The 27,983-nt window shown below is 38.9% G+C and overlaps 1 protein-coding gene across 4 annotated transcripts; it reads right to left on the reverse strand.

Moving 5' to 3' along the window:
• Nucleotides 1-69: 69 nt before the first annotated feature.
• Nucleotides 70-27,980, reverse strand: SCG3 (secretogranin III). 4 transcript variants are annotated; one of them, XM_054837026.1, is made up of 12 exons: nucleotides 27,365-27,980; nucleotides 26,620-26,672; nucleotides 25,998-26,043; nucleotides 25,688-25,903; nucleotides 24,484-24,626; nucleotides 23,160-23,321; nucleotides 22,658-22,835; nucleotides 20,616-20,732; nucleotides 9,056-9,142; nucleotides 8,337-8,465; nucleotides 5,722-5,790; nucleotides 70-1,544 (listed from the first exon to the last, which is right to left on the reverse strand). In XM_054837026.1, exons 1-12 carry the CDS (start codon nucleotides 27,783-27,785, stop codon nucleotides 1,426-1,428), a joined length of 1,740 nt encoding a protein of 579 aa, XP_054693001.1. In that variant the 5' UTR covers nucleotides 27,786-27,980; the 3' UTR covers nucleotides 70-1,425. The 4 variants fall into 4 exon arrangements, with proteins under 4 accessions (XP_054693001.1, XP_054693000.1, XP_054693002.1 ...); XM_054837025.1 differs by having other exon boundaries at nucleotides 5,710-5,790; XM_054837027.1 differs by lacking the exon at nucleotides 9,056-9,142 and having other exon boundaries at nucleotides 5,710-5,790.
• Nucleotides 27,981-27,983: the final 3 nt, after the last annotated feature.

Consider the following 27,983-nt stretch of genomic DNA (forward strand, 5'->3'; position numbering starts at 1 on the left):
AGGCAATACCGACCTCTGCATCAGCTAACATTTTTTGACTGTATCAATCTCAGAAGTATGAGTTTTAAAAAAAAAAAAAAAATCAGAGGAGGGATAACCTCAATTAGCAATGAAGAACCTGTAAAGAAAGAGAACAGGGCTTTCCTGGAGTTCATTTAGACAAATGACTGCTGCAGGGGATAAGTCTCAGGACTTCTGTCTTATAGAACTCAGTTTAAAATTTACTTTTCTAAAAACTTCTTTACAACTGATCTTGCTTCATGAGTTCTTCATAGATAAAATTATCCATTCACTTAAATATAAAAGATTTCATAAACCATTCTTCGAAAACTCTGTAAGTTGAGGAAGAAGAATGAGTGTGACATTTTTGTTTTCCTTTTTCACTCTTCAAGAGGTACCAAATTCTTGGCTAATGATAGCATCTATATGCCCCAAAAATAGTTTTCCAAAATAACACTGCTCAACACAGATCAGAAGTCAGTAAACACACCACAGCCTTGATATTCGGAGATGCTGAGATATGCTAGGTTCTTTAAGTTAAGTCTTTCTGAGAAGCAGGGCCCCTGTTCCTAAAAACATCTCTAGTTGCAAACTCCCATTCCCATGCAAAACTACTTGAATTGCTTTCCTTTTTTTTTTTTTTTTTTTCTTTAAAGAAAGTAATGGCTATTTACACTTGTTATCAGGCTACTCACATCGGGAATTCAACAAATTATGCATGCACAATCATCAAATGGTGCACCAAAGAGAAAGTTTATACATGCTGAATGAAGCAACAATGGGGGGAATACAGCTCTGCAATATGAAAAGCAGTTGTAGTGTCAAAGATGTATCAGTCAGCCAAGGACACTATAGTCCAAGTTATAGAATACTACATAAAGAAATAAAAAAGGGTCAAAAAACCCCCCAGGTATTAGGATTTAAAACAAGATTTCTGGATATAAAATCATATTAAGATTAATGAAAACTTCAATAGGTAAATTATTTTCAAATATTTTATTTAGAGAACTATGAACTATTTCCTAATAATGCCCTTTACATAGTTGGATCTATAGAAAGCTAGTGGAGTGAGAGCAAAAAGATGTAGCATTAGAAGAACTTTCCATCAGAAATGATTGGTTCATCTACAAAAGTAAACCAAATACAAATAATAAATCAAAGAGAACATTACATAAATATTTACCCTGTCAAATAGAGATTCAGTGTCAGAATTTGGCGTTACGGGTTGATTTGTGAGTGTAGGAAAATACAGTATGCAGTCAGTGTATGGAGCACTACAGCTCTTCATTTCTGCCTAGAAAGTTGTCAATACGATGTAAACAGAGCATTTCTAATGATATCCTCAAAATAACCGACTGTAAGTCATTGAGCTGGGAGCAGGGGAAGCTAAACTAGTTTTCTACATGTTTGGCAGCCACTAGCTTTTTACAGGCTGCCATATATGCGTTTAATAACATCAGCCTCTTCCTTGTCCAGGATGCCCTTGTCCACGTAAGCATCAGCTTGCTGATCAATGAAATCTCTCAGCTTTGAAAGATCATAGTCTGAAAAATAAGAATTCATTTGCACAATGAGTCATTGCCATTATACTGCTTCACCTAAGAAACAATGTCATTGTAAAGTTTATCCAACAAATGCACTTCATCCAACATGAAGAGAACTCACTACAAGTGCAACCTGCAAAAACAATTTTAAAAAAGTAACACCTGCGCAAAGTCTTTTTACATGTCACGGTCCATTTACTATTCCAGAAGAATAATCATCTCTTGCTCTTGATTGCTTGCTGGCAAATACTAAAGTAAGAATATTTTCTGGTCCAGAGATTTGATGTTCTAGTCTGCATGGAAAAGTTGTTGTTAAAACCTTATTATTTTCACAACTGTCATGGATTCAAATGAAAGAATTAAATTGACTGTTTTCTGTTGAAATCCCAGTAAAATTACCATTTACTACAAACATCTGTAGTGGAAATTCAAGAAAGCAACTTCCTGAAAATAAATCAAAATAATGCAATTATTTACCTTGATACAAAACATACTATCCTGACTTGAAAAACACTGCAGTGAGTAGCCTTTATAACAGCGTTAGTGTCAAAGCAGTCTTTGACAATCTTTGTATGTCGATCTGCAATACAGTGCTGACAGATCCTTTCTCCTTTTCTGATCAACGGCTGCATCTATGCAGCATGATTCACGCCATATGCCTTAAATAGACTTTTCCTATGCTGGAAAACATCACTATTTTCCATGAAAAGCATTCTGCTGTAGAACAATCTTCCAAATACCATAAAAAGGTAACCTACTGTGTACTCATAACTCTGGCAACAGATCCAGTATATTCACATGTAAACACAATACAAGTTTCAGTTACATAATTTGCTGCATAAAATGTAAAGATTAAGTTGTTAGAATCACAAGTTAGTAGTCTGGAAAACATCAATGTCTTAAGGGTTCATACTAAGTTAAATGAATTAATATCTTTCACAAAAACAGATAGATCCTGATTTTTTCAGTATAAATTACTTATTCCACAGACCGAACATTCAGAATATATTACTACTGATTTTGTAATGTACTCCCATGTTATCACCATACAGCAATAAGCAGAAGGACCTTCTTTCGAACTGCACATTCTTAACAAAATGGACAATAATGACTTGCTGTCTTTTTATGGTTGACTGGCCAAAATTGGATAGAAATAGAAAGACATTAAGAAGCAAATTAATGCTGTGCGATTATTTTTATAACAGTATAAGGCAATTTCAAGTAAGTAGTACAGAAAATTGATATTCAAAACTCCCCACTCCTGCAGAGGTGTCCTCTGCATATCTGAGTTAATAGGAATGCTGTACTGAGGCCAGGATTTCATGTCTGGTCTGGTACCAGCATTGCTTAAGAGAATGTAACCTGTTTGTCTCTCCATCTTATCTGAGTAATAGGGACAAACAGTACCTAGCAGTTTAATAATAAGGTTGTGAGATTTCATTCATGGTGACAGAATGAGAGTCTCCAGGGAAAGAAATCCTGGAATGGAAATTAATGGAACAACAAATACTAAATTACTATGCTATCCACAGTATTCACATCAAAATTCCTGAGCTTATTTTTCTTCTAGAATAGTATTTACAACTCTAAGATCATTGTGTGGAGATGTAAAAGTTTAATTAATAAACATTCTGTATGAGATTACAACCATTAAGATACTATACAGTTCTGGCTAATTTGTATATCTCATGGCAAATTGATTTGATTTTTTTTTCTAGAAATTGATAACTGTTAATTTCTAATACTTATTCACAACCTATTAATTTGGGCAAGTAATTAGAAAAATCAGTTTTGGTTTATATTCCCCACAACAGCTACAGCGTTACATTCTGCTGCGAAGCTGCTACGGTAAATGAAGTGAGGTCTTACTTGCATATTCAAATCAAGCCATTTGCCATTGCAATTAATTACAGAATTTACTTTCATTCCTAAATGGCTACTGTTAGTGTTATGAAACTATAAACTATCCAAGTATTTTGCGATGTCTTCTGGTGGGAGTGATGTTAATTTACACAGCAGAGGAGCTGTTCTTAAAAAGCATTGGTTTCAAAGATCAAGCCAGGTCTGGGAGATACTAAGGATAGGCCTACAGAGCCTATATATCGTATATATGCAAAACAAACTTTGGACACAAAACCAAACAGGCCAAAATCTAGGCTTTTGGCATGTTTCTCTTTATATCATCCAGACCACTCAAGTTTACTTGCCTTCTTAATAGGCAATTGACATTTTTATACTGGGAAAATGCAAATTAACATTTCCAGGGTCATTAGTCATTGAATGAATAATAATTTCTATTGAAATTCATACAAAGTTAAGGATCTACAAACATATGCCTGAAGAAAACCTAAACCTCCTCAAGTATATTCAGTGAGTAAACCAATCTATGAACAGGAGTGGAAAAGACTGGCCATTTTAATACACAAATTACTCTGTGAATCACTTTTCCGCTAGCTCCCAGGTGCTAGCTGAAGTGGAGAAATGATTGATGAGCACATCAATAACACCTAATCTTGTACTGAAGAAACACAGCGCAATGCATTCACGGTTAGATAAGCTCACCCTGACTGCACTTCCTTTAACATCATCCCAAGAGAACTGAATTAGCATTTTACGAAAATAAAAAGTATGGAAAGGCAGAATAAAGATAATGTATCAGAAGAGTAAGAACACGATTCTAATTTTGTTGTAACTTACACTAACTTTAAGGCCCATTTCCATTGCTAGAGGACGATAAAGACATTTTAGTGCAAATGAAAATCCATCTACGCAGAAAGTGTACATCTTAATGCATCCACAGGCAGATAACATGCTATTGATCTGCAGCCACAGCCATTTTCAGACTGCAGTAGTGCAGAGGAAAGGTTACTATGACGAGGAGTGAAGGGCTGCCCGGTTAGTGTGCGTGATACAGAGAAATAATCATACATGACTGAGATCTAATTACTATAATGAGTACACCAATAAACAGAAACATTTACTAGAATTGACAGCAAAACTCTTGAGCAAATATGTGTGTCTGTTGCTAACTGCCATTGCTGCCATTGTGTGGAAATGATTTTAAGAGGGAAAAAATAAAAGAAAAAAATCCTTCCTATTACGGAGTTTCTATATAGGAAAATGAAAGTGATGGGCTGCAGGCATGCGCTCGTCTCTGAAATGTAATTCATATGCACTTCAACTCACAGAGAGGGTGGCTAGATTGCCCAGGGCTAATCTCATCTCAGATCCCCCTCTGCTTGGTTGATGCAAGAAGGATCCTTCTCGCCAGGCACCAGTCATACCCCAAGGACGGACCCCTTGGCTAGGAACCAGAGCGAGTGACGGCAGAAACCCCAGCAATGCCAGAGAGAAGGGGCAGGAGGCTGGCTTTATGTAAGAACTTGAGGGCAAACATGATACAGATAGATAAAGATCTGTGAAAAATAAGCTAGAAATCCTGCTGCTGTTAGCTCCCTCCCTCCAGCTCTCATACAGCCCTGCCTCTGAGGAAGAGTCAAGCGGTGGGGCAACTGGTGAGCATACCCCGTGCAGCTGCTTCGGTCACTGCTCCCCTTCCACGCAGCTTTGCGTGTGAGAGCTACAAGTCATTAGGGTTGATTTGGGCTGTAATCCAGTATATTACACTGCTAGTGACATAAGTTTGTATCTTAACTATTTATGGTTATGAAACAAAACTCATTGCTATTTGTGATGGCATGCACAGTGCTAGCCAGATGCACTGAGCTTTTCTAGGCACAGCCAGACATTTAAAATACATTTACCTCATATATAAAATCATTATGATTAACATGTTGAACTAAGACATGAAGCACTAGACAAAAATGACATACTGTTACTGGGTGACAGGCAGACCACCGTGACTCTCTGGACAGCTCAAGACTAACCTCTAGCTAGGTTAGTTAAATCACTGTGTGTCTGTGGCCAACTGTTTGAGCCAGTTTATATGAATTTGCCTCAGTTTACTATTTTTATTCACTGATTTAACTTTTACATGACCTGTATTATTTAACTCTAACATCCCTAATTATCACTATAATCTAGACAAGCGCAGTTTCACATTACTATTGTTGAACTTACAATGCTGTTATGCAACACAATTTAAATTACATGCTTTGTAATATATATGGTGCCCACCCCAGTGTCAAGGCTTTTTACTTCATACCTTCTTTGTTACCTTGTTTGTTGTGGCTTTTGAGCCATTCTATGTTCTTCCTGATTGCTTCCAAATATGCCTCAGCTTTCCCTAGAGGAAAGGGTGAGAGAGAAATCAGGCACTTGCACCAATGATTGATGCAGCTTGCTTAACTGAGTGAAGTTGGTCACAGCAAAGGCAGATTAAAACTATTCTTAGTTTCTGTTTAAAAGCTCAGTCCTGTCAACTTTAGTCAGGCAAAATTCCCACAGATGGCCAGCAGATTTTGTCTGTGCAAGATTAGTCATCCACAAACTTAGGATCATGGCTTTTTTGATCTGTATACATAACTTTTGGTGGTATCCACAGATACTGCATATGTGGATTAAAGGCAACCTGTAGCCTTTTGATCGTAATAATTGTTCAGCAAGACGAAGCTAGGAATGACTTAAATAAGACTGAGAGCTTTGAGTATCTCATATACAATGTGTTAGAAAACTCCTCCATTCAGTAGTGCTAACAGCATACAGCAAATCTAAGATTGTGATATTTTTGAAAGAAGAGCTGAAATACAGCTACTTACATTTACTGAGAAAAAGGATATATTAAAATTACCATGATAACTCCTTGTTATAGCTGAAAATTTAAAGTGATGGCTATTTTTGGACCAGGAAGCACACAGGACAGAATTAGTTCAAGGATTACCTAATAAGGCCCCTAAGGAAATATTCCAGCTAATGGATTTTGAATTCTTAACTTGGCTGGAGCTCTATTGATGTAATGTTCTTACATTTGTCAGGAAAAAAACCCCTAGTGAGATTAGCATGTAGAAGGCTGCTACTGCCAACTATGCATGTCTGGTCCCATTAGTAAGTGGATACAGTATTAGATATACAGTCACTTTTGAGCTGGGAGTGCAGAGTTAGCTTTATAGTAAGTTACTCTGTGAAAGAGCAAAGGGCATTGCATGATCAGACAAAGAACTAAATATGGATCCAATTTAAATTTCTAAAAAGCTATTGGGCCAAACATTTTTCTGAAGGTAAAGGAAAATAACCTGAACCAAACCGAACTGACAAATCTTCCATAGACAAGTGAAATATGTTATTTATCACTTCCCACGGGTACTGAGACAATTTTTCTTTACTGTGAAATTAGACAGCCATCTTGAGCTATTTTCCTCTTCTCTGCTCAAATAACCACTGCTGGGAAAAGTGCCACCTTCTATCTGTGACTGGCTAATAGCTTACATGTCTGCAGTGCCACAGGACTGAACCAGGTGGCCAATGAACTACAATCTACTGTAGCCTTGACTACTGCGATTCATTGCCAAGCATTTTGCAGTGAAAACACAGGCATCCAAAAGAGTACGAGCATAAAACAGCATCAGTGCAAACTAGATTATAAGCAATGTTTTAAAACCAACTGACTACAGAACATGGATGATTACGCTAAATCCTTAGCAGTAAGAACCCACTGAAAGGTTTCTGCCCCAACAAACATCCTCCCTTCAGAAGTTCAGCATTCATCACTGACAAATCTCCTGTCTATACATCAATTCCTAAGAAAGTCCATCAAGTCTAGTCAAGAAATTGCTGATGAAGAAGGAGTATTTTGAGCGCAATAGGGACAACTTACTCTGGATATGCAGCTAGACTATACTACTCGCTCTATCAAAAGACATGGCTGAGCCCGAAGCACTGTCTCGTAAACCTCACTTGCCAAAATAATTTGTCCAACTGTCCTTCTCCTCGGTAAGTTTTTCATCCACATGCAGACCTAGAATGAACCCACTCTTGTCTTGCAAGTTTATACACTGACCACTTCTAAGATTTACTTCTAATACAAGCTGAGAGAGACAAAAATTTGTATTTAAATATTGGAGAGCTGTGCTGGACATCACAGAAATGCTTGGTTATACAAGATTAGCTAAAAGCTTAGCAGTGCTTGTCTTTGGGATGCAGGCTCTGAAGTATAGTGTAAGGAGGCACACTGTCCTCTGCAGATGTGTTTTGAGATCTAGCAGCTGACTTGCACCCTACGGACACAGCAACTTCAGCTAGTACAGTCTAATGTAGCACGGCACGTGGCGTTATGTACCATGCTGAGACAACTAGGATAATAAAAGTACAACTGTGCTAAGTTTGAGACATTAACTTACTGTAATAGGTTGTCAAAGTTATGCAGGCTAATTGCTGCTGACCCTTAACCTCTGGCAGTGAGTAATGCAAATTCTTTCTCTTTGCAGAACTTTTCAATACCTTTCAGTACCAGCTTGTTCTAACACAAACTACAGAAATCAATGGGCTCACTCAGAATATTGAATATCCTGATGATCCGATTTCACTGAAAAGCCAGAGATGCAAAGAAGCAAAATCTCTCTGCACTACTGTGTCAAAATACATTTCATATTGCTCTCAAAAGGGGCTCTGAATTCTGTGAAAGATTATGGCGTTACTCAGCAAGGGATATAATTTCATATGTTTAAAAGTAAGCAAATAATTACACTTCCGAATCAAGCTCTTGTGCGCTGACTCCCAGCAACTATAAACTCAAGATATTTATGCTAACACAATGGAAAAACAATATCAAAGATAGGAAAAGATTCCAATCATTTGGGGAGTACACATGTAGGAAAAGCCACGGCTATTTTGTACCTCTGGGCTCTTCACTGTTCCCTGCTGCATTTTGTTCTTCATTTTTTGTAGAATCCTTTGAGATTTCGTATTCCTTTTCCATTTTAGCTGCTTCTTCCTTTGTACTGTCTGCTTCTTCACTACTCTTGTCTAAAGAAATACCAATAAGAGCAATTTTGTATCAAAAGTACCAAAAGCACTCTAAATCACATCAATATGATCTTTAGGAAGTAAAACATTTTGACTGATGATTGAGGAAGAACCTTTTTGGAGTCAGGCTTGAAGTGGTTTCTGAAGTCATCTCTATCCCAGACGTCTGGAAACAGGAATGCCTGTTTCTGCTCTTACAAACAGTAGCCAAATACAGGTGACTAAAATGCAATAATATGTAGTTCATAAAGGCACATTCCTTTGTGCAGAGAAAAATGACAGGAAATTTGCATTCACTAGATCCAAAGTTCACAAAGAATGATTTTTTTATTAAGTCTTAACAAGCATTAATACCACTTGCTTTTGTATATGTGTAACGTCTGGACTCCACTGAAGGATGTGAATATACTTCTCAAAGATTGGACAATTAAGTAAAAATTCCTCTCTTGTTTTGTGTTTAGACATCCAAGCTGTCCCTTGAGGGACTGTATCTTTAACTAGCAGTCTGGCTTCTAAAGCAATTAGCAGGCTTTTAACTGAATAGGTTAGAAAATGTGTTATTCCACGAGACAAAATTGTAGAGTAAGTACCTGCTGGTGGTAGGTTTGTTCTGGTTTTAATGGAAGGGTTCTCAAGCTTCTTCTTTGTCTGCTCAGCTATCATTGTATCTAGGTTTTCTAGAAATCAAGGCAAAACAAAACCAAACCCCAGTTATTCGTCAACAGATACGATGCAGATTCTATACTACATTCTCTGCAACACCAGTTTGAATGGTAAGTAGAAATCTAAAAGAACAGTCTCCATCCTTGCCTCTGCAGAAGTAATGCAGAGCCAACGCTAAAAGAACAAACAAATCATAGAATCATAGAATGGTTTGGGTTGGAAGGTATTAAAAAAAAGAACAAATAAATCATGACAATAGGTGTACCAAATCGAACCAATATTCAAAAAGACAGTAAATGTGTGCATATATATTCTAATTATTTAAATCACATAAGTCACAAAATATAGATAACTGTCTGTAGCAAATTATTCTGATGAAAGCAATGAAAGGGTTTAATTAACTTCACAAAGTATACCAAACTATGAAATATGTGCTTTATCCTGGTGGGAAAATATTATCCCAAACTGCTTATCTGCCTGGATTTTATATGGTTTCATTGGAAAAGAAGTCTAACAAAAGGTTTTAAATTATATTTAGATGATATAAATATGTAAATTGAACTGATTAAAACAAATATTTTTTCAAATTGCTGAGGTCAAGCGTTTACCTGAAAACCCAGTAGACAGCTGTGGCCATGTATACAGCTCTAGAAGTCTAGAAAATGTTTTTCTATGCAAATTTCAGTGCTGAACTCCTCTATTTTGAAAGTAAAAGCACCTTTTCATCAAAATGGATGTTTCAGATATAAACATTGTATGCTTATGTGGGAAAAAACACAACTTTTAATAGATATTCACAAATACAGATCATCATACAATCTGCCATATTTCCTCAGTCATATTATGGACATGGTGTAGAATTTTCTTTCCCTTTATCAGCTTTTTTTAAAAAATCATTTAAACATGGACCCCCAAAAAAGTTGGTGGGGTATTTTTGAGGGACTTTGTTTTGAATTGCCAATATTCCCTTTATATAAACAGCTGAAGTACTCAGTATAAGATGTGGTAACTGTGGCGGAATAGATATTATAGGGCTAGTAAATATTTTAGATCACATCTTCTGTGTAAAGCCAACATTTTATCCACCAGTTGGGAGCATCTTTTTCCATCAGAGAGATACTCAGCACTGAAAGCTAAAGATTAGTTTTTAGCAAGCACATTTCTCTTCATGGCAGATCACCATAAGCAATTCTGCCTGCCATCTGATGAGAAATCACATAATCCTGTCTGCCCGAGTCCTCTATATTTTGTTATTTACATAAAATTAAAATGTAAGCCGTTTTTGTTAGCACCTTGTCTGATTGCACCCTGTCAATTCTACATCACATTAGGTTTTTTTATGAAAACTATCTTAATTTGGAACATATCCTTTTAATGTGCTATACACCCTAAACTGAACAGGTCTGGGCTGGGTTACAAGCTGGATCAGACATACTGATGAAGAAAAAAACCAAGCCAGAATTATAGTGGTGGTATTGATGCCTCACTAATCACTTGATCCAAAGCTTATTGAAAGGACTGTAAACATTCCTTTCAGCTGAGCTTAAGATACTATTTTTTATCCTGAATCAGTACCATACTAGTATTCCAGTAGAAATATAAGGACTTCTCTGTTGTAAGATACACGGTTTTTAGGATAAGATTATACAGCTAAGAACTTAAAAACCCTTTGTAAATTCAAGTGAATAGATTATTCTCTGTCACTAATTCATGCAAATGCAAAAATGTTGCTGATTTTAGACCTTAATCCAGCAGAATCTATTAAATTAGGCTTAATTTTAAGTGTCAATATAGTATCTTAAAATAAATAGGAGTATTTAAATGTTTAAAATGCCACACATAGGTAAGTGCGTTGATTCATAAGTGCCTTTCATGTTCTGTCGTAAAAGCGTCTGCATTTAGACACTGCTGCAGTAAGCTTGTATGAGCAGAAAACAAAAAGATGGAGTTATAACTCGCTTAGACATCTTTAGATTTAAATGTCTGCATCCTGACAATATTTCCAAATGTTTTTGTTATGTTGGTAGACTGTAGTGTTTAAAAGTTGTACACGTATCCACAAATGGCATGCGCTACTGAAGGCAACAGGATTTAAATGCCTCCATTATTTGGTTACTTCTATAAATCCCATCAGGAATTCTCCACTTGCTCTGAGTCTTTTCATTTGGCTAACAATTTCATTTGAACTCAATATATGAGTAATAACCAATATTTATTACTACTTTGTCAAGTACAGCACCATGGTAATATGCATTGCTTTCCAGCCATATGCATTGAACAGCTACTTCTGCATATGAAGTATAATATGGCAATGTTGACCACTAATGATCCAAGCTTTGCCACTAAAGCCAGAGTGAATATGATAATGACTATATTCCATTTTCAAAGCTTTATTTCATCTCTAATAATATGGAGAAGTTTATATGACAGGCCTTTTAATAAGGACTACATTTTACAGGAGAAATATTGAAGCCATCTTGCTAGCCAGATGGCACACCAACATGAATCTCAAGATTTCATAAGCAGCTGTATTTTCTGCATAACAGAGAGGAGTTAACTACGTAAGCCTGTTCATGGTTATGGGGATTATCTGGTGTACCTACATATATATCATAAAGAGAATGTTACCAGAGAATCCCAGTTCTTCTTGAACAGGATTTATTGCCGTTTTTCCCCTGCAGAATTAACATCTTTAACAGCTGGTGTTGTTTCAAAACATGTTTGTACTTGTCATATGTGGCTAGGCCAGGGCTGCACAATGTTTGCTCTGAGTTACGCTGATGGAGTGAGTCATCTCCTGAACCGAGATGTGCCTGGCCAGCAGCTAAGCAACTGCATGTCGTATTTGGAGGTCTAACAAGAATTGATTACTTTTCCGGTATCATTTCCCTAGCAACGTAATCTTTACAGAGGAAGAGTTCAGAAAGGTACTGACCTTTCCACAGAGCCGGCCACTTATTTGAAATGGCACTAATTAAAACAACAGAACAGTAACTACTGAGCTAATGGAAGTGACCTACGTTGGTAAAATAGGTCACTCCTCTGGCGGCCGGCTTTCCGCGGAGCAGTATAATCTCATCACTCGAACCAGACACCAGGAGTCAGAAGATCTGGTTTCTGCCTTGCCTTGCTTTCTAACCCGCTCTTTGATCCGGCATGACTCACTGAAGCATTCATGCTGCAGGAGGGCTCTTATTTTGAGTAGGCATTTTGAGATGTCAGTTATAGATCCTATTAACTGCATCTGAAAATGCAAATTCCCAGCACTTTTGAAACTCTGAAGTCCTTCAAGTCAGGCATCCAAAAATCTGAACTGCATAAAAGCAGAATGCTTTTCTTTACTCTGGGAGAATGCACCGCGGTAGCACCCTTTAAATCCACAGGAAAAAATACTACATGAAAAAATATGACAAATGAAATTATTTTGTTCTTATTAGAGAGGCAGAAACTAACGTACCCATCCGAGTATTTAATGGAATTGGTAATGGAAGCCTGAAATGGACCCTTGTCTATAGATCGACAGATTCACAGTGTTTTCTGGACTCTTGCAAGTTTTCCTGCAAAGGGTTTTTTCATCTGCATAATTGTCTTGTGCCCAGGAGGCAGTTTCATATTCTATCCTCATCAAATTGACTGAAGCTGAGATTTCATGTCATTAAACTTCCACAGAAAGAGCTGCTTTGCTGTTCTGTTTTCACACAGCACGGAAAGGCTGTGTTTATTAAAGGAGAAAAAGGGATTATCATGGTACCTGAAATCAATCTTAACGATAGCTAAAAAATGAGTTTACTTAATGAGTTCACACACTACAGCAGCTTCAGCTGGCAAGCTTTGTGCTGATCACTGCTTTTATGAGATGCACATATTCCAGGCATTAAAAAAGCACAGTTCTCACAGGGCTCTTCTGTCTCCTGCAGCAGATGATCCTTGAGAGTTTGCAAGGCCTTTTTCCATCTGTGACAAAACTCAGGACATCTCAGCATTTGCTTGTGACTGTTCTGTGGGGAATAGCATACCTGATTAATTCTTTGGCTAAATTCTCCTTTTAGCTTACATGAGTGCAGGTCCAAGAACTGTCACCATCCACTGGATTTTCACCAATGTAGCCAAAAGCAGAGTTTAACCTTTAGTCAACTCATACATGTATCATGCTTATGTCACATAAACTGCTTAAACTGTGACGAACAAGAGAAATCCCTCCATTGTGGGATTACACATGGGTCTCAGCCTCGCAAATCTCCTGTTCCTTTCCAGCTCCCTGCCTTACATGTCAAGACATGGCATTTTCTTTTTGAATCTTCCTGTTTGACTGATTTGTCATCATAGCGTGTCTGAAGCCTAACGCTGCCGCGAGGAATGACATGTCAGGTGACAAACCCCAGGTAGTGGTATCACTTGTAAATGGATTACAGGCAAGATGGTCAGAATGATTTGAAATAAAAACAGCAACAGCAATCAGATTAAAAGCAACTCAAAAAGTAAAACACAATTAAATAGATATGTTTTGAGGTGAACAAAGCTCTGACCATGTCTCCTTTATTGTCCTTATTAAATTCCCTGCCTCATGGACTATTTCTCAGATTTATCCTTTCAATATTCTACAAGCATTTCCTGTGCATTACTCCAGGTCTGCTAGAGCTGCGTGGTGCAGTCCTTTCATAACCCTTTCCCATCCTGAGGCTGCTACATGGCCTGCACACACATTTTAAGTATATTTTTATAGCGTGCGTTTTATAAACACAACGGTTGGGACTGAAGCATCACACAGCCGCCTCTACTGCAGGAGTGGGATGGAGCTTAGTTTTGAAAGTTCAGCGACACGCTCTTTACCCCGCACCCACATCATCATCTCAAATCATAACTTACGGTCTCTGCTCAGCTGTCAACAGAGAGATACTGAATTCAGAAAGTAAGGGGCAGGGGGGTGGGGGGGGGCGGTTTATGCAGCTATTAAATACAGTGAGAAAAAATAAAAGCATTGCCCTCCTTTCTTTAGAAACACAAACCACTTGGTAGGATGCAAAGCCTAGATTTTCAGGGACTAAGCAATATACTTGTCAAAAAAGAGACACTATGAGGAGCTGGCGATTTCTTACAAAGGATCCAGCTGGGAAACCATAGAGGAGGCAGTGAAGGGAAACCGAACAAGAGGCAATATATTTGCAAGAAATAGCTGCAAATTTAAAGGGTAGATAGTGATAAGCAAAGGAATCAACTGTATTATATTAATTTTTGTTCTTGTACACATGATTTGATAGTCATGTAATGTAGTGGGAAAAAGAATTAGTAATACTAAAACTACTAGATGTCTCCCAAAAAGATATCTGAGAAAATTTAGATCCTATGGATACTGAAAATACTACGTGCTCACACATATTGTCACCTCTAGGTGATGCCCATTTACTGTAGTGTGTAACGGTCCTGGTTCTTAAGAAAGAACTTAAGTCATAGACTTTTCACACGATAGCTACCCATCTTTTTTTCTATGCAGTGAGAATCTAAATGGGGAAAATGGGAGATAAGATCTAAGCAGCGGGGGCAAAAAACATTCATTTGTTTGTGCAAATGCAGAAGTAGCATGGGACAGACACGGATGAGGCATGGGATGAGGCTACAGAAAGAAAAGCTATAAAGTTGCAGTGGGCTCAGCGACCAACATAGTTCCTAGATTCCAGTCTTGTCTGGGACCTTTGCACACTTTTTGTCCCCACATTCTTTTATCTTACCTCCATGCAAATTCATCTTGGGTTTAACTATTCACGTATACTTTACACCACCACCGCTGCTCCTCAGTATTAGGCCCACTGCCCCCATCTGAGGTGTCCCAACTTCTGCTTTTTAGATATATGAGAGTTCTTGATGTTCTTAAGAACAGTACAGCATACTGGCATCTGTGTCACCTTAGTTCATCAGATACAAAATAAATTGCAGAGAAAAGAGATCTGCCTGAAATTAAATAACTCCCACTGGCAGCTGTATGCTTCAGTCATATGATAAAGTAATACTGGGCAAGCAAAATCACCAAAGGGAAATTCAGATAGGCAAAATTGACTAAAGATTTTAATGTTTAAGAAGAAAACCTACAGTAGCAACAAAGAGCCCTTTGAAAAAAAGTGTATTAAAAAGAGAAAAAGAAGGTAATATGCATGAATAGTTCCCTGTATGAAATACTGCCGATGCCCTTCATCTCCCAGGTCAAAATGAAGGAAAGAACAAGAGGTCCACATGACACTGTTCATACATCACTTGCAGCCTCTGGCACTGGTTTAGCCACATCTTCTCTCACCCCTTTCAAATCACACAGTCCGCATCAGGGAGCATCTGCTTCTGGAGACAGTGAGCAGGGGAAGATGGTGCCAGTCTGTGCTGTGATCTGCTCTTCACCTCACACTCTTGGCTCTGTGCCTGTTCTTGCCTAACTAAACAAATGCCGGGATCAGACCTATGGCCTGCAGCATCTGTGCTGACGAGAACTTCAGGGATTAGTCACAGTATTCCTCCTCTCCCAAGAAAAGGACAGATTGTGTCTACTATGCACTGGCCTGTGCCAGGGAAATTGCAGAGCTTTGCCTTCCTCAGAAGTGGAGCTGTGGAGGGTACGGAGCATGAATGTGAGAGGCAGAACAACTCATCCATACTCCTCAGCACGGAGTGGCAGGGATATGTTAAAAGTCAACATATGAGACTCTCTGCCTCTTCTATTTCCCCTGGGGTTTTTTTCATGCAGCCTCAGTCTGTCTAAAAGAGAGTATTATAGTAAAACAATGTCCCAACAATAACCTTAAAGAAGGACCAAACTAATGAGTGTATGTATATCTCGGCACTAGCTCACCAATGAACCATCCATCTCCCTATTGCTAGTGCGTCCTGCAGTTTGGTCTTCTTCCCAATCGTCCGTGGAGAACAAATGATGAGGAGGTAGAAGAGGTAAACAGAGACATCTGTTCATGCCCATTTCTAACCAACACAATCTCCTACTCAGTCACGGGGGAGAGTGTGGATTCTGACAGTGAGTCAGAGCCAAAGGGAGGTGGTGTGAGAGGTGGCTTTGGTTTGGTCTATGGAAGGAGGCAGCTGTGACTCAAACACTGCATACTGCTGAGCTGGAGCAATTTCTCTATTTTCCCTCCTGATTAAAGGGGGGGGAGGGGGTTCTCCCCAGCCAGTCTGCTGTGGCTGTGTGTTGTACACTGTGGCTCCAGTAAGCCAAATGCTCTACTACAGGGAGGCGAAAAGTGCTCAGAAAGAGCAAAGCTACAGAGTGCTTAAACTTAATTTTCTTCCCGCTCCTTCACCTCTTTCTCTTCTCCAACATTGTTCAGTTGTGGAAGATACAGAAGCCCTGATTTAGAAACTGAAAACAAAATGACCAACCTCAATCATAAGATTTGATAAAATACGCATTATATGCAGTATCACGGTGAAGCTTCTATATATCTGTGAGACAGAGAAGTATTGATGGCAAAAGTTTGTGCTATATGTCAATAAATGAGAACTCCACACAAGAATACAATGTGCACGTAACTAATTTACATTTCTAGGGGAACAGTTCGTTGGATAACTCAACTTTCATTTGGTTAGGGTGGCAATGAGTAAATTTGCTACAAATCTACTCTTGTAAGCAGTGTATGTACGGCAGGAGAATATAACCAATGTACTGTGTAAAAAGAATTCACATTAGTACCTCTTAAGAATTTGTCTATATCACCTCTGAAAGCTCTATTTTTGTTATGGTCCACTAGACTTTAAATACAAATATTTCCTAGAATGGTTCTAAAAATCACTCATTATTTTGCTCTTATTAGTGGCAGATGATTTACAAATGTATCTGAACAAACTGGCAGAAACCATTTGTTCCTGCTTCTAAGCTGACAACAATATTAATAAAATAAATGTGTCACAAAACTATAGTTTAGTTTACATAATTACTAGAAATAGAGCTTTTACCAGGATGGTAGTGGACTGATACGCTTTCATTTTAAAATTAGCTAGATAGCCTGGCATACGCAGGAAAAGTCACTCAGCACACAGAAAATTCCTCCTCTTTGTGTGGTGTAGATGAAGGTTTTCCTTAATATTTATCTGGTCTGTGATAGATGGCTTTGACAGAAAAGCTATCAGAGTGGAGGTTCCACCATGACACTACTCAACAGACAGAAGGAGAATGAAGTGAAATATTACTCACAAACTAATATTCAAACAGTACGAGTTTCTACACAATGCATTCCTTATTCTGCTCTGCTGAAATCAAAGTGAACTTTACTATTGGCTCAAACAGCACCTTTTCCCTTGAAGCACTCAGCACCATGAAGGATATAATCCTTTCAGTTCTGCATGTAAATTCAGTATCAGCTACTTATGCAACAGAAACAGTATGAATGCCATGAATAATGAAATACTTTATGCTGAATCAGTCGTAACTTCTCTGAAAGCTTTTTGCTGCTTTCCGCTGGTCATTATGTGGAGGGATTCCAACTCTCATTCCACTCTGTCACTGCACCCTTGCCAACAGCAAGCATTGTTTCAATAAGCGTTCTAAGTCCCTCCCAATACTCAACCCGTTCAGTGACAACAGCCTGTGCCTCTGGCAGGTTGGGGCACACAAGGAGAGTTCAGCTGTTTGGGCAGCATTTGCTGGATGCTGACAACCAGCCCGTAGGTGGGTAAGTGGATACCACAGTTGGATCGAACTCACAAGCCATCCGTGTAACTGTGGTCCTGTGTCATATGATTGATTACCTTATGCTTTCTGTACCAACAATGCTTGTCCATTCTTTTAATTGCAAAAATGATTTTGAAGCAGCTTTCAATCTTCAGAGGGCAGATAGGTTTTCTAGAAAGGTTTCTGAAAGCCTTTGAACAGGCTAGAAACATAGCATGAGGCTTTCACTCTACAGAAGAATTGCTCCCAGTATATGAAAATGCAACATTCATAGTTAAGAAAGTAAAGTGTGATAGAAGATAGTGGCATTTTGTCACCAGTAGGGCATATGATGCATTTCAGCTGAATGCACATTTTATATCAGTTTGTTACAGCCTCTCCTTAATGCTTCCAGAGCTTTCTGAATATATACTGTAAAAGGTAGGCAGTACTTTTTTTCCTCTTTCAGATATATGAATACATTGGTTTTGGCTTTCTGGGCTCTATGTTACAGATTATATTTAGCATATTGAATACATGTATTAAAACATGAACCTCCTCTTCCTTGCATTTGTAGGAGTGTGCATGTGTGTTTTTCTTGCACCACACTGCAGCTAGATGCTTTGTAACTTAAAGCTAAACCTAGTAACATCATTCACTGCAGCAGCAAGATACTTTCCCCTAGAGTAGGATACAATGATGATGACATAATGCTGTGGTTTCCAAATCCCAAACCAGCTGTTACTGGTATATGCATTTAAATTCACTGTCTCTATGTCCATGTGAGAGGCACAAAAGCTTGTGATTTGATTCAGTAAATGATTTATTATTTTGAATGTATAATTCAGGGACATAGCTTACGCATGGCTTCAGCCACAGAGTGGGGAACAGTAATTTAGGCAGTTTCCTACTGTAGTAAACCAGAGAAAGGATATCATCCATCTGTGCAGACCCAGTAGGTATTTTCCACTGACTAGCATGGGATCTGCTCACTGATTTTGGACTGAGGGAACAACTAAAAGCTGCCAATTTTTTTGATTGTTTTGTCTCTCTGACGGACATTCATACTCATTCCTTTATCTGCTATAAACAAACACAGCTAGGCATCAATCCCCTAACCCAAACTGCACCAAGAAACACAATACCTATTCAAGTATTACTGAGTATATTATGTTGTAACTTTTAGTTGAATAAAGGTGGCAATAAAACTGCTGCCATTCTTATGGATACTGCAAGAAGCTAAGATTCTCCTGTGCTTGCCGTTCTTGAATATTTGAGAATATTAGCTCAATAAATGAAGGTCAGCTTTAAGGTCATTTCTCAACAGCAAGTCTAAAAAAAGAATACCACAGAAGCAACTTGAGACCTATGAGAAAGCTTTTTCCGCTATAGTGAGTTGCTTTGATGGAGTACAAAATCCATCTCTGCATAAATCACTCATTTGCAAGGCAGAGTCTGGATACATCAGTTGATAGTCTTACTTTAAATCCAGACTAAATCAGACCTCTGAAATTCTTAACCTAATCCCTGCCCTCTGTACTATGTCATCATGGCAATTTGTTTCCAGGGTTACACTGTTTATTTACTCAAAGTAAAGCCAATGTGAACAACTGCCCTGAATTTTAGCAGGAATAAAATGCATCCCTAGTGTAATTCCATTATCTGAGTGGTCTTGCATCAGGGATGAATTTAGCCTATTAAGTTTTGGCACAACGCTATCAGTGAGGGCAATATCTGCTCAAGCCTTATTATCTTCATTTGTAGAAATACACTGAAATTACTGTGCTTGTAATCAACCATTTCTTTATGTGCAACTTTCTTTAAATGAACAGGCAGCCAGAGAAATAAAGAGCTGAACTGTAGCATAAATTGTCCAAATATTCCAAAATTCAAGGACTTCTCAAAGAAAATAAAGGGATAATCTTGGTCAGAGATACAAGGAATTCTTTAGAGAAGAAGTGCAATCACGCACTGAATGTGAATCATGATCCACTGGCAGCCAAGTAATTGATAATCAATCTGTACAGTTACAGCTGCATCAATCAATCATGTATCTGCAGTGGCCCTTATCAAACAAGCCAGCAGAAGTCATGAAAGATCATTGCCAGTCCTACCTCTGTGACAGGCTGATTTATTAAGCTGAGAAATTGCCCTGATGTAAACAAAAACTTTTCTGGCTAACCCAGACCAAGAATACTTCAGAAAATACTTCAGAAAAATGAAAGTTGTGCAGAGATTATGCAGATAAACCTTCTTCTGTAGCTCTGCTTGTTTAACCAGAAAGGCTATCAACAGTTAATATAAAGAATTTGTAAAAGCCAGGAGAGGTGTGTGAGAAAACAAAACAAGACAAAACAAAACAGCAAAACCAGGCTGTTAAAAAATCCCTCTCCAGGAGATTATAACAATTTTGCAAAATCCGCATAGACACAGACTCAACAATGGAGCCAGAAAAGAGTGCTTCAAAAACTACTCCTGTGCCAAGATGCAACACTTTTCATAGACAAAAGGCATTTTACTTGGTAGAAGACCATAGCATTAGGTCGCGTCTACTCTAGCTACTTACACATAACAGATTAAAGGTGCTGAAGTGCTGGATTCTTTTTGGAAAATGCAGGTACATTATCCACCTCAGTGTAACTGAGCAAAACACTAATCTTCCCCTGACATAAAGCCATTGAAATCAAGTGTGAAAGTGGAATAATAAAGTACAGCTTTTAACATTTTGAATGAACACGTCTAAAACAGGAGTCATAAGAGCAAAGAAGATGACAATATAATTATGACTGTTGGTAGAGTAAGAACATAGCATTAATAACACTGTTGCATAAAGGATGTACTCTCACCCAGATAGGAAACTCCTTCTTCTGGTGTGATTGTTCCATATTTAACCATCATCTTCACAAAATCTATCAGGGTTTTCATGATAGTTATCAAGGTCTCTTTCTCTTTTGCCTCCGTCTCTGCATGAGGGGATAAAGCGAAATTAGTCAAAGACTTCAGGCAACTCAGAAAAATTCAGTTCTGCAAACTCTGCACAAACTTCATGCATAATAAATGACCTAGTCAGTAAAAAGAAAATGCTGTGCTGGATTAGCAAAAAGAACTCCTATACATGTTTCCCTTTAAACTGCTGCTGCAAAGTACATCTGAATATACTTTAAAACTTCAGGGTTTGATTCTTCTTTATAACTTTTTGTCTTGAAGGTCTATGTTATGGAAGGCAAATCGTGTTAATTCCATTTTAGAGATAAGCACACTAAACACACTGAGATTAAGTGACTTGGTAGAGTTCAAATTGCTGGTTAGAGGGCAGATATAGGCAGAGTTTTCTACAGTCTCCATCTTTTTCTTTTATTTGGCTGTGAACAACTTAGTAGATCAGTCTGGCTCTGTATGAGGAAGATAGCTCAGAGATACTTTCTCCCACAAGATCCATGGGTTCAATGACAAAAATATGAAGTGACTCAAATGAGATTGTTACTGTGCAGAAGACCATGACTCAGGTACTGGGAAAACATAGTATTACATGGTTGGGAGGATGACGACTCCAGAATAGGAAATGAACAATGATTTTTCATTATAAAAATCCATCTTTCTTGCCCGTACCTATCTCTGACTATATTCACAATCGCTGCTTCTTAGCTTTCTTTTTCCACTGTGTTTATCTGCTGAACAGCATTACTGCTATTTCCGCATTAGCAGCATGAAACTCCCCCACCACGCAGTGACACAAGCTCTTCACTGCACCCCAGGTTGTCACCGAAGGACCCAACAGAGCCAGGGGCACTGCCAGACAGGGACAGTCAGAAACATACTCCCTGCCTTGGCAGAGGGCCAGTCCCTTTGGAGAGCTGCTGAACAGGTTTTTTATTGCTGCCTGCAATTTAACACACAGCTGTAGGATGCAATTGAATCGCCTTTCCTCCAGCTTGATACAAGCCAGCAGGTGAACAGCATAAAGCAGGAGACAAGGCAGAGATGTGCAGCCAGTGGGACCCAGTTCTATTTGCTTGATAACTTGTTAAACCCAACGCACCTTTCTGCTTTTTGAGTAGACAAAGGAGAAGAACTAGCATGCAAAACTACCACAGGATAATGAAAAGAATAGGAAGAAGAATATGAGGTTTGTAGATTGGACTGGAGCAAAATGTGCCCTCAGGTTTTTTGTTCTAGCTCTACACTCAGGTGTTTATGGGGACAGTTTGAAGCAAGATTAAGACACCTGCAGGACAAGGGATCTACAGCATAAATTGTTGCTGACTGTGCTGGACAGAGGAGAAGATATGCTGGCTGCAGAAATGGGTGTATGGTAAAGTGTGATGACAAAGGGGCTGTGGCAAGGTGCCACAATTTTGCCTGCAATAACTGGAAGGCAATGATGTCTAGCACCGGAATAGGAAGAGATGTGCAGAGCTTTCATTGCAATAAACAGCAAACCTGTGGTTTGTGAAAAGGCTGGGAGGCTCAGACTCATTTACTGGTACCATCACTGCGAGGATTCTACTGTGGCTTACTTGTACGTCTGTTGGCTGAGAAGACAAGGATGTTACTGGAAAGATCTCTGGAGAAAACAATTTGCCGGTTTTTCATCATGCCATTACGGGAATGAAAAGAATTCAGGACTCCTGAATCATACAGCACAAGATGGGAAGGGCTATCTAGGTCACACAGTTTGCAGTGCTGATGTTGTTCCTCCCAATGTTTTACCATAGTCACTGATCAAATTAGTTTCTGCTATGCATCTTAGAGAACATTTTTAAAGCACATGGCCTCTTGGAACTAGGGTTGCTGTGGGGAAGGAAAAGGTCTAGGAGAAAACAGTGAGACTCTTAATTTTCTTTTTTTTTTTCCACTAAATATTTCTGTAAACACATGATGAGCTCACCTGAGTTAAGACTTTTTAATAGTGCGTAAAAGTTTGGAAAATATTGGAGATCTTCGAAATTATCTTCAGAAGGCAGCTCGTTTCTTCTTTCCAAGATATTAGATGATGACCATGTGTTATCCAATGTATCATCCATTTCTCCGTTAATGAAACTATCCTGATCAGCTTTGCTTGGTGTCTCCACAAAAGACATAAAAAATTAATATCTATAAGCACATTGCTTTTGGTGATAGCGTTAACAGAACAATAAATAGCATCATAATCTTATGCCAACATTTTCCTAATTACAAGGTGAAGACTATACTATTTTCTCAAAGTTATTTCTTTTTGAGATCTGGCATAAACCTCGAAGTAACTAATGATTTGCTTTTATATCTGATGGAATTTCTTTAGGAACACCTTTAGTTTCCAGATTGAACTAATTATTCCCTAGAGAGAAGCAGTGTATTGGCCTACTTGTACCGTTTGGCAAGTGAGTCAAAATGATTATCTAAGAAATTACCATTCTTTCCTGTTGCTTTTCTTTTGTATCACTGTCTGTTCTGCTTGGAGGGTAATCAAAATCTTCAGACTCCTTCTCACGATCCTTTGCTTCATTTGCAATTAGCTGTTGTAAAACCTCTGCCACTTCATCTTCCAGGGTATAGGCCTGACTCTCTGTGATCTGTTAAAATATTTGTGCAGAGTACTTACAGAATATTGTGTTTTGCCTAGATTAAACATCAATATAAAACCTGAGCTTTGTAAATAGGTTGCTTCAAATATGTTTGCTTCAAAGCTGAGCACAGCCAAATTAGGTGTAATACCTTCGCTGCATGTATACATACAGACATATATACATGTCTATATTTATATAAATGTATGTATACACACATACAAACACACATCAAATATGTGTGTATACATAAAAACCACTCATCCACACATATAGCCTCCAATAGGAAAACAAACCCACGTAGGGCTGAACACAACGGAGTCCAGCTTGAAAGATGGAGCTGCAAGTGCGGTATACATATATGTATATATATGTGCGTGTGTGTGTGTGTATATATATGTTCTGCAACATACCTATGTACAATTGAATAACTACAACAGAATACAGTAACACGGAAAGGGAAAAAGCAAATAGCTTTCTATGGCACCATCAAAATGTTTTCTCTTTGCTTTGTAACAGCTGTCACTTGAATGAGAACTTTACCATGCAGCTGTCCCACAGCTGCCTTTGTAATCAGTGGGATTCAGCATGCAATAGCTAATTGCAAAATCTAGTGCAGAAAAGATAAGGTTAGTATTTTAAAATATAAGGATCCCATAGTGCAATGACTAAAACCATTGAGACATTCAGAGGTCAGAGACAAACTCTGACTTGCTAAAAATCAGTAACAATGAGAAATGTATCTTTAACTAACCAGCATCAATATATGTCCACTGATGACAATAATTAATAGGTGGATAGGACCTTTCCCCATAAACATCCAGAAGAAACTGATAATAGAAAAAAACCTCAATGAGAATCAAAGGAGAAATTAAAGGAAAAATGAGGGCAGACATGGGAGGAGTACAATCAGTGAATGTTTTCTCAGCATCAGAAACATTCTGCAGTTTGGCCTATTTTGTTGCAAAACCATCACAGGAACAACAATGTTATTGCAGAACTAAACCAATATGCCCAAATGAGCCAAGAAGCTTGCCCAGAGCCTGAATCCCATTCATTTTCACTCAAGTCAGCGTTATTAGCTGGACACAATGTTCATCCAAACTGTTTTTTGAAAGAGCATTAAACCAACACACAAAACAGCTAAATGAAGTCTTAACAAGATACTTACTAGCCCCAGATTTAGAAGTTTTGAAACGATCTTGTCAAACACTCCTCTATCATTTTCCTCATAAATTCTTGCAGCAATTTTTTGAACAATGTCTTCAGCAGTCAAAGGAGTGCCATCTAATTGATGAAGGCCATCTGGATCATCTAAAAGGATTACAGTTTCACTGTGTGCTGACTGTCCTAACTCATTTGGATTAGACATCTAGTAAAAAATATCTGCCCACATCTTTTTCTCTTCAGAACAAAGCTGCACTTTTTAGACACATTAGGAATATACTTTGATACACACTTTGGAATCCATTACATCAGTCCCAATGAAAAGTTTTCATGTCCATTTTCCACATCTGAAAAATGTCTTTCTGCCTGGCTCTTTTGGAAGAGCAGAAGTGAATGTCAGGAGATTACTCTCCTGTTTATAGAAAAACATGTAAGAATGAGAGAACGCTGCTCACATATCCACTTACGTGCATCTTCTTGGTATCTACTTTCATTGTACAGCCACTTAGATCAAAACAGATCATGACAAACAGCATACTATCTTCTTGTTTGGATTTCAGGAAATGAAGTTTTAATTATGTAATCATTACTTATGGCAAATAATATCATCATGACCAATAGAAAAGTGAATATGATGAGTAAGCTTTGGTCTGTGATCAGCATACTTTGATATAATTAAAAATATCCTGAGCTAAATGCTGCTTACAACTCTCAGAGGATTCACTTAAACTACAAGTCAATTAACTACCCCCGTAGTAAATGCAAGTATTCTTTGGCCTTTGGTAACTTCTTTTAGCTTTGTGATGAGGAAAATTATCTAACATTGCACATAACATTTGGAATAAATATATGTGATTTAGCTTTATATAAAAGTGCTTCTTCCTTTCAAACCAGAATAAATATATTTTCATTTAAAAATATGTCCCATTTTCCTTCCATCAAATCTAAATTGCTAAAAAAACACAATGCAAATTACACAGTTGGATTTTCCTCCATGGAAGAAGGTTGTGAAAATCAGCAGCAATCCTTTTGTATTGTGTTTCAAAATCTAATTGTAATATGACAAGCTTCCACAACTGGAAAAAATTGAAATTGCACTCCAGAAACAAATAAAGCTCATGTTTAGTGGTGAGTACAATATTCATGATTGCAATCAGTTTGCAAGAGAAGTCTAACCTAAAAGTCACTGAAAAATGATTATAGAATACCTTGAAATTTATAATCCAGCCCACTTTTAGTGGAGTCATAGTCATCCACAAGCCTGCGGTTCTTGGTGGAGTCTGCATCATCAATGGCCAGTTGCTGTTCATACAAAGAGCTTCTAATTGACTCCCTCTCCTTTTCATTCCTCTCTCTTTCTGCTACTGATTTTAGCAGATTCAGGTCATCAGCAAAGGAATAATTCCTGAACTCTGGCTTATTTTCTGGAAAATATATCAATGCACACATGACATAAAATCTTATACCTCTTTGCATATCATTATGAATATTGCTATAAAACCAGGAAAGATGTTTTACCTGTGGGAGCTATTTTCCTATTCTTGTCTGCCTCAGCTTCAGCAATCTGATATACAAAAACAAAACAAACAAACAAAACAACAAACAGGCAGAAGAAATAAATACACTAAATGTGTGATTTCTTAATTTATCGCTATCAGCAGAAGCCTTAATGCCTGATCTTCACTCTTAGTAAGAAGTTTGCCTTAATAAGTAGGACATGATTAAGCGCTGGCACTTTCTGTCAGTACCACTGCATCCTCTGATCAGAACCAGACTTTACAAGAAGCTGCAACAGACTTTCTATTTTAAGATAAATTCAAGTTACATTTTCCTTCTTCAATCCAAGCTCCTGCTATATTCCCATAGGATGTCAATACAAGGGAGTGACACACCAGAGAGCTGTTGGAGCTAATGACCTGCTTTTGGAATGCTGGACAGTAAAACTCTATATGCCAGTTTTTAAAAATTATTGAAACACTATTTTGTACCCAACCCCATCAATATTGACTTTACTGGCAAATCTATTTTTAATTCATTTGTTAAGCCACTAGGATATTCTTGGATCTGGTAACTGAATGCTGAAAATATTATGGGAATACCAAACCCAAAAACCATCATAAATATTTTTTATTTCACTTACCTGTTCCTCCAAAGGTCTTTCTACACTTAATTGTCTGTTGTGTATGGCTTTATCTAGAATAAACAAACACATACGTATATACTCAGTTATATGATGCATGCGACTACAAAGAGACAGCACATTTTTTCTTATAGTTTTCTCCCATAGAACAAGGTGTCTTAAATACGATGCCAACTGCTAGTTCTTGTAAAAAAATTTCAGTGTTCCTAGAAGAATGAGAATGCAATAAAAAAGTCAAACATTTAAACAAAGCATGATTGTTTGGGGCAGAGGGAGGGGTTCTGCAAAAGATGTAATAGAAATAGAGATACAGATTCAGTAAACCCTTTCTGATGAGAAAACTCATAAACAAACTGGGGAAGAAATGCTGGAAGAGATTGACTAAAATAGCAATAATCGGATTGGCACAACCAAGAGATTAAAAATCCCTTACATCCAGAATACCAGGGGAGACACGGAGCGAGAGACACTTGTGCAGAAACTGCTGTAGAATGGATGAAAACACTGCTTGGAAAAGATTGAAAAAAATTCAGAGCTTTTCCCTCTACCAGCACCCACCTCTTCCTTTTAATATTAGATTGCAGCTTCAGTGATCCAGCGTCTTCCGCTGGGAATATTGTTTCTTTAGGATCTAATTGCTTCTAGCCAAGTGGACCGAAAGTTCTTTACTTTTCTGTATCTATACTCTGCAAAACTTTCCCAGCCTGGGAGAAAACGGAGCAAATGTATTCACGAAGGCGCTTACCTTTGCCCCCGGGTCTGGGGAAGCCATGCACCCGGCTTGTCAGCAGCGACAGCACCTGCACCGCGACCGTCAGCTGGAGAAACATCTTGCTGCTGCCCAGCCCCCTCGGAGGGCGAGCCTGGCTGCGGGACGGGGCCGCTGCCCGCGGGGGTTCCTGCCCGCGGGGATTCCTGCCCGCGCCGCCCTTCCGCGCTCCCGGCCGCGGCCGGCGCTCAGCGCCGCGGAGCCGCTGCCCGGCGGGCGCTGTCCAGCGCAGCGGTGCTGAAGCCGCAAGCAGAGCCGGCCGCGGCGCTCGGGAAAGCCGCTGCCGTGCGTGCTCGGCCCCTCGTCCCCGCGGCCGCAGAAATGGTCGAGACCGTCCCCGCGGCCGGCCCCGGGCGGGGGGGGAGGAGACGGGGGAGGGCCGCGGCCGGCGGAGCATGCGCGCCCCGCTCCGCTCCCGCGGCCCCGGCAGCCGCAGCCCCGTCCCTCCTGCTCCCGTGGGAGCAGGACCGCCGCCTCCGCGGCGCTGCTGCCCCGCCGCCTCGGAGAGAGGGGCAGAGCGGGGCGCGGGGCGGGAGGTTTGTGCCAGCCGCCGGGGATGCACGGGTGAGGGGCGGCGTGGGGCGGCCTTCCCCCC

Source organism: Grus americana, chromosome 10 (genome assembly GCF_028858705.1).
Source record: "Grus americana isolate bGruAme1 chromosome 10, bGruAme1.mat, whole genome shotgun sequence".
Taxonomy (NCBI): domain Eukaryota; kingdom Metazoa; phylum Chordata; class Aves; order Gruiformes; family Gruidae; genus Grus; species Grus americana.

Coding starts and splice junctions, on each gene's coding strand:
- SCG3 (XM_054837025.1), bottom strand. CDS start 27,785: ATGCTCCGCCGGCCGCGGCCCTCCCCCGTCTCCTCCCCCCCCGCCCGG. Junction 23,322..24,483: donor AACTTCTAAATCTGGGGCTA/GTAAGTATCTTG, acceptor ATATTTTAACAG/ATCACAGAGAGTCAGGCCTA. Junction 8,466..9,055: donor AACAAACCTACCACCAGCAG/GTACTTACTCTA, acceptor GTATTTCTTTAG/ACAAGAGTAGTGAAGAAGCA.